Genomic DNA, 13848 nt, shown 5'->3' on the forward strand with positions numbered 1-13848 from the left:
CGTCGCCGCGCCTGCCCCACGGTCGGTGACGCACGTTATTGCACTCGCCAGAAGCGCTGCAGTACTGGCTCGGTGGACACGGCGTGCTGACTATCGTAGAATAAAACACTCACCGTCAGCGTAATTGGCGGGCAGCAGTCGTAGGAACACGTCCCCGCGCCTGCCCCACGGTCGGTGACGCACGTTGTTGCATTCGCCAGATGCACTACGGTACTTGCTCGGCGGACACGGCGTGTTGCTGACGGAGTCTTCCGCTGATGAGCAGTTTTCACTGAACAGAGAATTATTAAATTAATTTTGCATTAAGGATGACGTAATTTTGCATCCAAAACACCGAACACTGGATATAGCTGGGATATAACATTCAACTAACCAAAACGCCGATCACTGAATATGGCTGGTAGAGTGGAGACCTTGGGGAGAGTCACGCTCAGCAGGAAAACCTGAAGGAGGCCTACATCTCAAATATTGAAAAAGGCACCTAAAAAGCTAAAAGGCTAAAAAGAAGAAGAAAGAAGACTTACTCTCTAGCCCCCTGTAGGAACCGTCTCTCAAGAGCGAGCGCCTCGCTGACTGCTCTCCTCAGATCGCTGGGTACTGCCTGCAAGTCGTCTGACTTGCTCTGCGCCAGCGCACATGACGATAATACTAGCAGCAGGATACCACGCCTAAGCCTGAAACAAATAATAATGAACGTTAGTTTTATCAAGTTTTATAAAATTCACCTTCCTCACGTTATCCCGGCATTCTGCCACGGCTCATGGGAGCCCGGTATGACACCGCACAAGAGCACAGTAGGGTTGTCACAGATTTTTATACAACTGCCCAAAAAACTACACATTTTAAATAAGACACGCGAGCCCTGTAAGGTTAGTAGGACCGAGCTACTAACAATGGCGATGTAACTATGCAGCTCGGGTGCGCGTGCATGATTACCCTGTCTAGACGGCTTCGTCGAATAACTGTATTGTTTTATAGACTGAACCGTATATGTAGTTGAGATAGTAACGTTTTGTCCGACCACGCATAACTCGTTCAAGCAATAATATGTATTATAGACATTGTATTTCGTAGTTTTATTGTTACACATGTTTCACCTTTAATTACCCGTCTGCCGAAAGGAGGGTTATTTATTTTATATCAAGATAAAACATGATTCATCTTGAACTAAATCAGACCAATGATAGTTGTAAAACTGTAATTATACTCGGAACATCCGCTTACACAATGTAGAGTATCATAAAACATAATAAACAGTTCACTTTGAGTTGCAGTTAGGGTTGCCAAATGGAAGAATTAAATGGCCTGATAAAAATCCTGACATCACCCTAAAAATCCTGACATTTCTTGTATCAGAGATTTGGCGTAGCTTGAACGACGCCCCGGCGACGGCGCGCTACGTTCTGCGGTGTACTCTGTATCGTGGATATACCTTTTCTTTTCCCTCCCCGCGCACGCGCGACCCGCGATCGCGTAAACATTTTTTCTATGAGGTCATTCCTAAAAATCCTGACACTTGCCAAGTCCGACCGCAATCCGGTCAAAGGGTCAAAAATCCTGACATGTCCGGACAAATCCTGACGTATGGCAACCCTAAGTGCAGTGCTCTAGATCAAATGTCAAACCACTTGCAACAAATAGTGGGGGAGGCAAGCCTTCCTCGTCACATGATTGATCGCCACTATGTAACAGGTTCCGTGAATGTTCTAAACGCTGACCAAATAACGAGTTGAATGCGGCCGGTAACCAGTATGAATCCGCTCTCTGGTAGCTGGACCGATTTTTATTGTGTTTATAGTTTTTTTTCTGTATTCGATCTATATTCTGGGGCAGAGTGATGGCGGGCCAAAATGTGAATGGAATTGTGGCCGCTTTCAGAAGAAAGGAGTGCCTGGCGTCCGTTGCCTCGGTGGGTGGACGACATTTGAAAGATTGCGGGTCACTTCTGGCTCAGGACCGGGATAAGTAGCGTGCTCGAAGAAAAGCCTGTGCTTAGCAGTGGGCGATAAAAGGCTGATATGATTATGATTCTGGGTGGAATAAATACGAAATCACAATTTGTGATAAAAAAAATCATAAAAAGACTTTCGCTGAGTTAGATTGAGGAAGATTTTGTAAGTTGTAAGTACTTAAATACATTAAAAAATAAATATCGGCCCATCTCTCTTCGTCATCTCGGGATCTCGACGTCTCGTTGACGCTCGTCTCGTCTGAGATCAGAAAGCGATCAGAATACAAATCAGGAAGTGACAGTACTGACAGCCGAGACAGCTGACTGTACGTACGCTTGTAAAAAAAGAAATTCGAGCGCATGCGAGATCGAGGTGTTTTTAATTCTTAATGGTCTTGCTTATGGGCCGATTTTTATGTAAATAGTTGTAAATTTTTTTGGCATTTTTTATAAGATCCTCATTTTGGATGGAATAAGACAAAGAAAACAGCTGAAAGTAAGTGCCGTTTCTACTTATCCATGACTATTACAGAAGAGTAAGCAATCTTTTGGATAATTTTGATGGATAAATTGACGTTAGTACTAAACAAAAGGCGTTGTTCGAAAAGTGCAATACCACCAAATTGAGAGTAAGGTAAGCTGGGATAAGATTAACATAGTTTATTTTGCTCGGAGCAAGACAAATAGTATGAGGATTCCATACAAGTGATAGTCTTACCCCGGTGATATATTCTTAATTACCTTATTCATATTCACAAGTCTGATGCTTTTCATAATGTCCGCTGAAGTATTAAATGCAAAGACCACCCAGTCGGTAATACAAATTTTTAGTGGATTGTGAACATTTATGAAATATTTATAATTAAGGATAGAACGGCCCGGGTACTCCGGGTCCGGGCCGAAGCTTGCAACACTTCATTTTCTATTAAATACTCTGAAGCCCTACCGCGAACCACGTTCGACGTGTTCACTCTCTGTCACACTTGTAAATTCGTACGTAAGTGTGACAGGGAGGCAATATGTCGAACGTGGTTCGCGGTAGGCCCTCTGAAATGTCGGACGTCTCGGCCCTGACCCGGACCGGTTCGTCATCTCATCATTCACGTACTTGCTTTTCATATCATCTCTCACACAATCCATCCTTTTCCTTGGTTTTCCTTTCTTCTTACATCCTTCCACCTTCCCAATACCTTTCGCGTCACACGACTTTCATCCCTATCCGCATCATAATGCCCGTACTGGGCGATTTGATCTTATCAGACCACCTAAGTTGTTCACCTAAGTCATCCTTTATTATTTGAACAGGATTATCGGGGATCCTATCTCATCGCATAATAATTGATTGTCATAATGTAATGTTACGCATAAATCTGTTTTCGCATATTTTTTCTCCAGCTGAAACAGAAAGTATTTTCGAAAATATTTTGCAAAGGTTGTGTAGGTTAGGTTAGGTTTGTGTTAAAATTTTTCAGAAATGTTAATATTTCCAGCACAATAACAATGCAAAATGAGTTTTATGCGTAACATTACATTTATGCGACGATATGGACCCAGATTCTCGGGAGCCGTCAAAAACAATATCGTATTGAGCAAGGCGTAACAACTTGTTGCTTTTATATCGATCCTTGTTAAATTTAATTATATAAAATCGAAACCAAAAGTATGCTAAGACCTGACGCTGTATTGTATAATGACTTTAGTCTGATAAAAACTCGTTTTGCAGGTCGCTATGACAAGTGGAATTATGTTTTTAGTATGATACTCTGTGTTACGTGCAATAAGTTATTCAAAATGTTTTTTTTTTTGTATTATTGCATCTTATTTTCTTGTTACACCACTTCTGTGACAAACAAGCATACGGCCCGTCTCGCGTCGGTAACTGCAGGGGCGTTACGTGCGCGTTTCCGACCCTTTAAAAACCTTTTTAGGGTTCCGTACCTATTACTAAGACTCTCCGTCTGTATGTCTGTCTGTCACCAGGCTGTATCTCATGAACCGTGATAGCTAGACAATTGAAATTTTCACAGATGATGTATTTCTGTTGCCGCTATAACAACAATGTTTAAAACGTACGAAACCCTGGGTGGGCGAGTCCGACTCGCACTTGTCTGTCGTATATATAATTATTTCGGATTCGGGGATCTCGAAAACGGCTCTAACGATTTCGATACAATTTGCTTATTGAGGTGTTATCACTGGGAAAACGCGTATTTTTGAATTTTTATATGTTTTCCGAGCAAAACTCTGTCTTCAGATATTAAGTTATTATATCGAAAGGAACATATAGGAAGTAACCACAAGAGTGAGAATAGCTACATAGCAACCACAAGTGTGGCTTTCGTTTTTATCACAGCTGACACTTCAATAGTACTTTGATACTTTCTACTTATGTCATTGACATTGGATAAAGTATAGCCATAGTTATTATATTATAAGTTAAATGGCGTGAATGGCGTCATTATATTTGCATGGGTTTATTCGGCGATCTCCGTGAGAGTTAGCTAGCTCTATATGAAACTAGGATTTAATTTAATTTTAAATAAAAAATAAATTTTACGGCGCAAAAGAATTTACTCTACATTTTGTGCAAACTTGATCTTAAAGTCCTAGACGAATTTTAAGATACGTCAATTAATAGATCTAGGAACGATATGTATTAGATATGTCAGTGTCAAATGTGACGTTTCTTCAAACAAACGTCACTTTTGTCACTGACTCATCTAATCCATATCGTTTCTAGATCTAGTTATTGACGTTTATTAAAGTTCGAATCGGGCAGTATGCTTAATTCTAAGCTCAATAATTGAGTCATTGACTTTTAGTGGGCATGCTACAGCAGTGGTAATGTTCCGGTGGAAAATGGACTCTGAGCACGCTAACTTTGCATGAACTTGGCAGTAAGAATGCCTAAATATCCCTCCCTATAAGCTCCATTATCCATTACAAGTATACAGTTATGGAGCTTATAGGGAGATACGTTGAGACGTAGCATTTTGCATAATAACTTAGCGTGTTCCGACTCCATCTGTTTAATCACCATTACAAAATTAAAGCAACTACTAGGTATTTTTTTCTGTAAAATAGAAATAAATAAATATATTTTGACACCAATTTAAAGTTAAGTAGTTATCTTTTTATAAATATTTTTTAGTTAATTAGTTTTCTTTTTATGTTAGTTTAGTTTCAATTTGTTTAGTTTATATTTATAATTTAAATTTTTTGGATTAATTTTTAGCGTTGTTTCATATTAAAAAGTCATTTAAGATTTTGTTAATTGTATATATATTTTTTAAATTGCTAATACATAATTTTATTAACAAAATAAGTAAATTAACAATAAAATTAAAACTGAAACTAAACTGTAACAACTATATACGCATATTTACAAATAAAAAATGGGAGCTAGCTCGGCGCCGCCGGATAGTAATACCCCTGGTGGCAGTAAATTAAAAGTTTTTATTTTTATGTTAATAATCAAAATTAAATTTGAAATTGTATTTTTTTTAGCATAACAGCAATTATTGTAATTGTAAGCATATTTGAAAAACTTTAACTTGTAACTGCCTTTATTGTAACCAAACCAAGACATCAATGCATATTGATTGAGCATTGAAATATTAACACCTATTCATGTTTATTTTCACAGTATGAACTATGACATCTGGTCTGGATTAACATAATGGAATATGCCACTCAGTATTCACACTGACATGTCAAGGGTTAGAAGTCCTCTGGTCATTGTTACAGACTCAAAATACAATAACAATAAAAACCGGGCAAGTGCGAGTCGGACTCGAGCACGATGGGTTCCGTACCATAATGCAAAAAAGGCAAAAAAAAACGGTCACCCATCCAAGTACTGACCCCGCCCGACGTTGCTTAACTTCGGTCAAAAATCACGTTTGTTGTATGGGAGTCCCACTTAAATCTTTATTTTATTCTGTTTTTAGTATTTGTTGTTATAGCGGCAACAAAAATACATCATCTGTGAAAATTTCAACTGTCTAGCTATCACGGTTCCTGAGATACAGCCTGGTGACAGACGGACGGACAGACACACAGCAGAGTCTTAGTAATAGGGTCCCGTTTTACCCTTTGGGTACGGAACCCTAAAAATCACGAATAGTTTCAAATCTTTCAATGTCAGTACGCAATATTTGAAGCCTTCGACTTCTGTCATAAGAGGGAAAGTGAAGAACGTGACCACAGACGCATAACGCATACCAAAATAGTCACTCATGGACATAGAGAAATAAATACATAGAGTGCTCACTCCATACGTCAGTTTTAGTACCAAATCGATTTTTATTTTCGTAGACTTATTTTTACTTATTTTTTTTAGCATTAGAAAGAACTCCGCAGAAGCAAGCGTGCAGTTTTTATCAGGCTCGTTAATTGTTAATAATTATTGAATTATCTAATGTAGCATGGTCAATACATATAATTTACTTCAAATTGTTACCGCTAAAAGTGCCAAATTTAGAACCGCAAGCGAACTTCTGCGAAGTTCTTTCTAATGCTAAAAAAACGGACTATAGCATCGAGTAGCGAAATAAGAGTTAGACCAAGAAAAGTCTGCAGCAATTTTGATAGCATACGTGAGTGTTATTTATACGTTATAATTTAATAGAAGTGTGACGTTTAAAATAACACTTACACTGCGTGTGTTATGATAATCGTTGCTGTCTTTTCTTGGTCTAACCCTATCAGTACTGCTACTTGACAATAGATGTCCCGACGACCGAAAAGTCTAATGCTCAACAAGTTTCAGCTAATAGTATAACCGGATTAACCGGAACTCTATTTACAACTCCTTCTGCTTTTAATATTAGTTGTAAATTGTTGTTCAATATAATTTTCGTGACTCGCGACACTAGAGCATTCTAGTATCAAGTAGCGGTACTGATAATTCCGCTACTCGATGCTAGATGTCGACTGCGATAATAGTCGTTTTAGTACCAAAACTGATCTATGCCCCCCCCCCCCCCCCCCATCTAGTCTAGTCTTTCGAGCGTCGGCGTCTACAACTCTATGGCCGCTGCTCGACGCAACGTCGACGCAACTGCGCAGCGACGACATTTTCTATAGCGCTGACCAGACGCCGACAGACGCCGACGCTCGAAAGACGCTGGATGTGGGGGGGCCCTATGGAATGGAGTGAGCACTCTATTCTTACTATATTTCTCTATGCTCATGGAGTAACGGCGTTGTCTTTGACGCGCGAGCTCAAGTGAGTCAACCTTTTAGTTAGAGTAGTTTAACCTGACCTAAAGACCCGTAGCAACTATAAATAATTAGGGACCTTCTTATACTGGTTATCTAGTACTTGGAATAACGTAGGTAATATTGGACAAGGTCAGTGGCGAAACTTTTGTATGCTTTGGCTGGATGGCTTTAAACAATAAAGGGCTATGCTGCGTAATGTTTTACAATACGTGTCTTCATTGTTCAGAGCCTAATTAATTTTATTTTCCGTAACATAAGCTGTTCGGTAACGGTGGATAAAAGCAACAACACAGCACGGCGTGTGAAATAATAATCTATTGTCTTTAAAAACATAATTTTGATAAATAAATCACGTTGTTTGTGGCATTTTTATTAATATGCAAGCGAAATTGCGAGTTTTATAATATCTAATTTTGAATTCATTCATATCCTTCTGACTTATTATAAAGCTGAATCAATAAATTATTTATTTGCTAAAATACAGAAACAAAAGATTAGAACTATTCAGCTACAATGTGTATTTTGCTTGAAAGCAAACATGCAAATATAACGCATTACTCACATACTCTAAAAAAGAAAAAGTCTTATATAAACCAATTATTATAAATGTGAAAATCGGTATTAAGTTAAACCACTTTTTTTTTCAATCGGTGGGCAAACGAATTACATTTCAACTTTACCGTGTTGTTACCAAATCTTCTCGTCGATGAAATAAACAAATGTTTCGTATTATAATTTGTAAGCAATTAAAATTCATAGCCGCGCGTGCCTCGGAAAACCTTTTTAATTGGTTTTAAATCAATAATTTTAATTTCAAATTACAGACCTTGACACTATGATATTGTGACACGTTGACATGTCATTTAAATAGATTTAACAACATCAACCTATTCAAACAAAATACGAAAGAGCTTTACACTGTTTTAAATTGCTAACTTTAAGGTAAACGTACTAGTGCTCGACATGCTAATGCCAAATAGATGACACCTTGCTGTCACCTCTATTGACAATGACTTCAGTTTCAAGATGACACGTACTGGGACCGCGTCGAGCACCAGTACGTACGTTTACCTTAGTTATACCCAGTTGCAACATTGCATGGGCACATTATGTATGAAATCATCCATAAAATTGCAGCTAGCCGTTCAATAAAACAAAGTATAGGTATATGTACCTACAATTTAGTTTCTAAATGCACATACATTGTTATGCGCAATCGCCTTTTCATACAAACGTAGTCCTCATTTTCCTCTCTGGATATTAACATTATTGAAAATATTTTGACATAATTTGTTGTATATCAACCTCAACTATTCATCTCAGCTATTATTATAAGAGTTAGGAGCATTTAAAACTTTGTATGAAATTTGTTCTTTACAATAATCAAAAAATCGAAAAAAGTCAAACAAGTGGTTAATGGTTAATGCATATTAATCGAAATGCTAAATATTTTCCATAATGTCAATATTCAGAGAGGAAAAAGGGGACTACCTACGGTTGTATGGAGAAGCGGCCGACCCCTTTCCTCTTAACGCAGATAAAACAAGACAAATACTGCTCCTATCTGTCCGATTCGAAGTTTAAAATACGTCAATTAATCGATCTAGAAACGATATGGATTAGATGTATCAGTGTCAAAAGTTCATTTCAAGAAACGTCATATCTATCATAAACTGACATATCTAATCCATATCATTTCTAGATCTATTAATTATCTTATCTTAGAGTTCTTAGATCTCGTATCTTAGAGTTCGAATCGAGCCGTTAGCCTTATGATTACCGTGCAAAGGAGGATAATCCACGTAAGTAATTACGTATGTAGATAGCTGTTAATATTATTGCTATGACTCTCTGTTAACATTAATTAAACACCGTATATTATCCGTTTAGTCGTGATCGGACTCATCTTCTAAGAATCTTCGTAAACAGGCGGATACGGATTTTCCTTTTAGACCTATTTATCATTTATTTATAAGATGTTACCTCATATGGGACGTCGCATTATGCGAACTTCCGGCCTTTTTTTTTTAATAAATATCATTGACGTATATCTCAGAACGGGCCTTACAGGCACTAATAATAGTTATTATACTATACTATAAATTTAATTACTATATTATAAATCTAATTTAATTTAATATATTTTATTTTTATTGTAATGTAGTTGTAATTTATTGTATTTTAATTCAATTTAATTTATTTTAACTGTGATCTTTGACAATGTTATAAGTTTTAATTTTAAATTTAATGTAATTTAGATATGGATTTTATGGTCCGAAATAAACGAATTTTTTTTTTATTTGTTTTTTTATAGTGAAATTTCAGCGGTGTCACTCACGAATTCGAGCCAATCGTGCAGTCTAACGCAACTAATTGCAACCAATCGCGCGCGTGATGCTAACTCATCAACCAATCGTGTTGTAGCGGTGTCACACCGCTGTACTGGGCTATAACCGCGAAAATCAAAGTTCGGAAATTGCGGGGACTTTTCTCTGTCACTCTAATTACGCCTTCATTAGAGTAAAAGAGAAAGATCCCTGCAATTTGTGAATTTCGGTTTTCGCGGTAGCCGCTCTGGCCCCATTCATGCACCGTTCTCATTGCCCGCAAGGCCAGTCCTGAGATATACGTCATTGATAAATATTCATTAAAGTATATGCCCACTTGCCCTGTAATTATAGCAATTAGAGTTTTTATTTAATTTTGTTTTGTTATAACTTTATAACAAAACAAAATTAAATTAGATTAGAGTAGATTTTTTTCTTCGCGGATTCTCGGTCTTAAACAAGCGTAAGTTCAAAATCTACCTAATGGTAAAAAAACACCTAAGCTACATATAGGCTGAAAGATAATTTAATGTACCATTAGATAAGCTCGGAGAAGTGTAAGGGTGTTATATGCACGTCATTTAATCTACATGTATTTACGTATAGAGAGAGACATATATTAATTATCCCATTTTGTTAAATTATTAGAATATTTTGACGGTGACTGTACATGTATAACACCTTGAATATCAAGAAATCATTATTGTTTTAGCTTTATCAATACCATATTTAGTAGTTACTTATATTCTCATACAACTAGCGCTTTTAAAGCATCATTATTCTTCTTCCTCGCGTTATCCCGGCATATTGCCACGGCTCACGTTCGCCTGGGGTCCGCTTGACAACTATTCCCATGATTTGACGTAGGCACTAGTTTTTACGAAAGCGGCTGCCATCTGACCTTCCAACCCAGAGGGGAAACTAGGCCTTATTGGGATTAGTCCGGTTTCCTCACGATGTTCTCCTTCACCGAAAAGCGACTAGTAAATATCAAATGATATTTCGTACATAAGTTCCGAAAAACTCATTGGTACGAGCCGGGGTTTGAACCCGCGACCTCCGGATTGCAAGTCGCACGCTCTTCCCGCTAGGCCAAAGCATCATTAAAATTATAAAACACATCGTAAACCTCAAAACATGTCAATATTGTTCCTCACGCGATGTCGCAGGATGATTGAGGTTTGAATGACGCCAATTACGAGATTTACGAGGGAATTAAACAATCTATGAAAAATGTTGTTAACAATTTATGTGCGAAAACGACAAATCTCATCTGTGTTTGAGTAACAATGGCATATTTATGGTAAACATGGTATAAAAATGGTTAGGGTTCATTTAGTCGGTGCAAGAACTCGCGTGCGATTGGTGCGGGTATTACTGGGCCCTTAAGTATGTTTCTATTTGGTATTTTCCAACAAAACAGTAAAGGTAAAGCAGGGATTTCCCGAAACTGGCGGCGCGATTCGGGAAATGAATTAGAGATACACTAGATATGAAATAGTAACGATATGTGACGTTCCACGGCAAAAGGTACCTCATGGCGGCTGGCGCTTACGCTATTATTAACGCCGCTCCAATATTCAGCCGGGGCAATGGTACCTTTTGCTGTGGAACGTTACATATCTTTACTATTTCATATCTAGTGAATCTCTAATTCATTTTCCGAATCGCGCTGTGGGTCCCTGTTAACTCGCCGGCCTATGACACGAACTGAATACTAAAAAAACCGTGACGAAACGTCGGCAAAAAAAGTAGGCTATCGAATGGAACCATTAATCTTGGTTATTCTGCCCGCTACTGCATTACGCGCGCCGATGTGACATACATACTTAACAAGATTAGATGCCGTGCATAATTTGTGGTTGATAAAGAAAAACTTTAGATACTAACTAGTTTTATCTACGCACATATCATTAATGCTCTAAAATGCATTCAGAAACCATAGGAAATGACCAGCATTATGACAACCAATTTTACTATGAGTACTTTCGTATCTGTGGTAGTAGGTAGATTCTGTACTTTAAAGTTATAACTTTATAGATTTTTGTAAGGTTATGAGTTTAAATTTGGAACAGCTGTCAAAACTCAAGTGGGTGTCTATTCTAGTATCCATAGATATTAAAACAATTATCGATACGAAACGTCAATTCAGTATATTTTTTTAATATAAACCGTACGACATTTTGTCTCGAGTGACATGAGAATAAGGACTTCATTCGTTTGTCTATGAATTAAAAAAAAACTACGGATGCGTGACATGTGTGAAAAAGTTTTCATTTACCGCCATTTGACGTACCGTTTATCTTTTAATTAGTTTTAGGTATAAAATTAATTTGTTTTGTTGTTTTTAAACAAATTTTAAGCAAGTTTCATGTAAAATTAGTGATAAAAAGATATTTAAGGAGACGGCACCTCTCAAATCTGCGAGTTCCGCCAGAGAGCAACGATGGATGTCGGCTGAAGTATGAGGTTAGTGAATGTATAAAAGAAGGTAATTATATGTGTGTAGATAAAGTAGTGTATGTAACTGTACATAATTAGGCATTAAAACACTCGTGTGATCCTTTTAAGAAACTCACTTCGTTCGTTTCTTAAACCCACACTCGTGTTTTAATGCCCTTCATTATGTAGCAGTCACACAAACTACTATAACGATAGGAACTCGAGTAGGTCTCAAGACCGCTATGCTTACTGGGACTATCTTTATCCTATCTTTAGTTGGACTGGGCTAAACATGTCTGCCGCATGCACCCTGAAAGGTAGGCCAAAATGGTTACGGAGTGGGACCCACGGAACACCATAGATAGTGCTGGCCGGACTGCAGACCGAAAAGGAGATGGCGGAACGACTTGGACGCATTTTATCCGGAATTTACAGATGTGCAAGTTGCGGAAAGTTTCCAAAAAGTTGGAAAAGACATCGGAAATTTCTTGAAAATATCACAGAAATATAAGAAATTTCAATTTTATGTTTCGGAAGCTTTCAATCCCCATACAAAAATGTGAGAAGTTGCTGAAACTTTCCTGTGTGGAAAATTTCGCAATTTTGGAAAGTTTCCTCCGGCATATCAATAAACGGGAAACTACAAAAGACAGGGTTGAGTGGAGGAAGCGAGGGGAGGCCTTTGCCTGGCAGTGGGTCACTAAACCAGGCTAATAAAAATAAAAAAACCGGGCAAGTGCGAGTCGGACTCGCGCACGAAGGGTTCCGTACCATAATGCAAAAAAAAACAAAAAAAAGCAAAACTAAAAACGGTCACCCATCCAAGTACTGACCCCGCCCGACGTTGCTTAACTTCGGTCAAAAATCACGTTTGTTGTATGGGAGCCCCACTTAAATCTTTATTTTATTCTGTTTTTAGTATTTGTTGTTATAGCGGCAACAGAAATACATCATCTGTGAAAATTTCAACTGTCTAGCTATCACGGTTCGTGAGATATAGCCTGGTGACAGACGGACGGACGGACGGACGGACAGCGAAGTCTTAGTAATAGGGTCCCGTTTTACCCTTTGGGTACGGAACCCTAAAAATAGGAATATTTTAGTATAAAGTCAACTTGTAGATTACAGGACATAAAGAGTATTAGTTATGTTTATATTGTAAAATTGTTTTAGTAGCGTAAATGTCTCAGAGCTCCGGACAATGACCCAAGAGTTCCACTGTCGTTTCCGAGTAACAGAGGTGACCAATGAGCTGTCAACTCTCAGAATTAGGCTATTAAACACACTAGTGTGTGAAAGATAATACTTTTTTTTTTATTATGAATGAGCTTACTCATGGCCACAGACTAGCCGAGGCGTAGACGTGGCCTACGATGGAGCGAGCTCGCCCAGAAGGTGCCTGTTCACTCTTGATTTCTTAGAGTTTGAATTCCCTAAAATGGGCATTCCATGAACTGTCCCATACATAGTATACATACGAATTTTATTTCGTATATTAAATATCCAAAATTGTCAACGTTTCAAGTCGGTGATTATTTTATTGAGCATTTTTCATGTCCATTTTGACATACCTGCAAATCTTCAGAAAATTTGGGTTTGGACGAGACAACGATAGACAATTTCGCGGAATGATGCTACATTAAGGTAAACGAACTAGCACAATTATATTATAGTTCAATAGGAAAATCAGGTAGGGACCTCTAAATGTAAGTTTCTGTACTGCCGGCCTAGCCAAAGTTACAATCGCTATCGCTTCGACAACGAAAAGCATTATGTCTCTCTATCACTCTTCCTTATTAGTGTGACAGTGACAGTTGCGTTTCGATCGCTACAGAGCGTAAGCGATTGGCATCTTGGCTACGCGGCCTGTACGTGTATTTGACGGATTGCCTTTTAAGCTTC

At 38.0% G+C, this 13848-nt stretch overlaps 2 protein-coding genes across 2 annotated transcripts in view; both read right to left on the reverse strand.

Moving 5' to 3' along the window:
- LOC134667159 (uncharacterized) overlaps positions 1–13848 on the reverse strand; it is a 287834-nt gene that overhangs the window by 139960 nt on the left and 134026 nt on the right. The window lies entirely within an intron of this gene.
- The window catches only part of LOC134667146 (heme peroxidase 2), a 109540-nt gene that overhangs the window by 70746 nt on the left and 24946 nt on the right, over positions 1–13848 (reverse strand). The window contains exons 2-3 of the mRNA XM_063524443.1: positions 525–674; positions 114–271 (exon numbers count right to left, since the gene is read on the reverse strand). Of these exons, the coding sequence (XP_063380513.1) occupies positions 114–271; positions 525–674 (308 nt within the window). The remainder of the gene's footprint in view (positions 1–113; positions 272–524; positions 675–13848) is intronic.

Source organism: Cydia fagiglandana, chromosome 9 (assembly GCF_963556715.1).
Source record: "Cydia fagiglandana chromosome 9, ilCydFagi1.1, whole genome shotgun sequence".
In the NCBI taxonomy this organism is placed as follows: domain Eukaryota; kingdom Metazoa; phylum Arthropoda; class Insecta; order Lepidoptera; family Tortricidae; genus Cydia; species Cydia fagiglandana.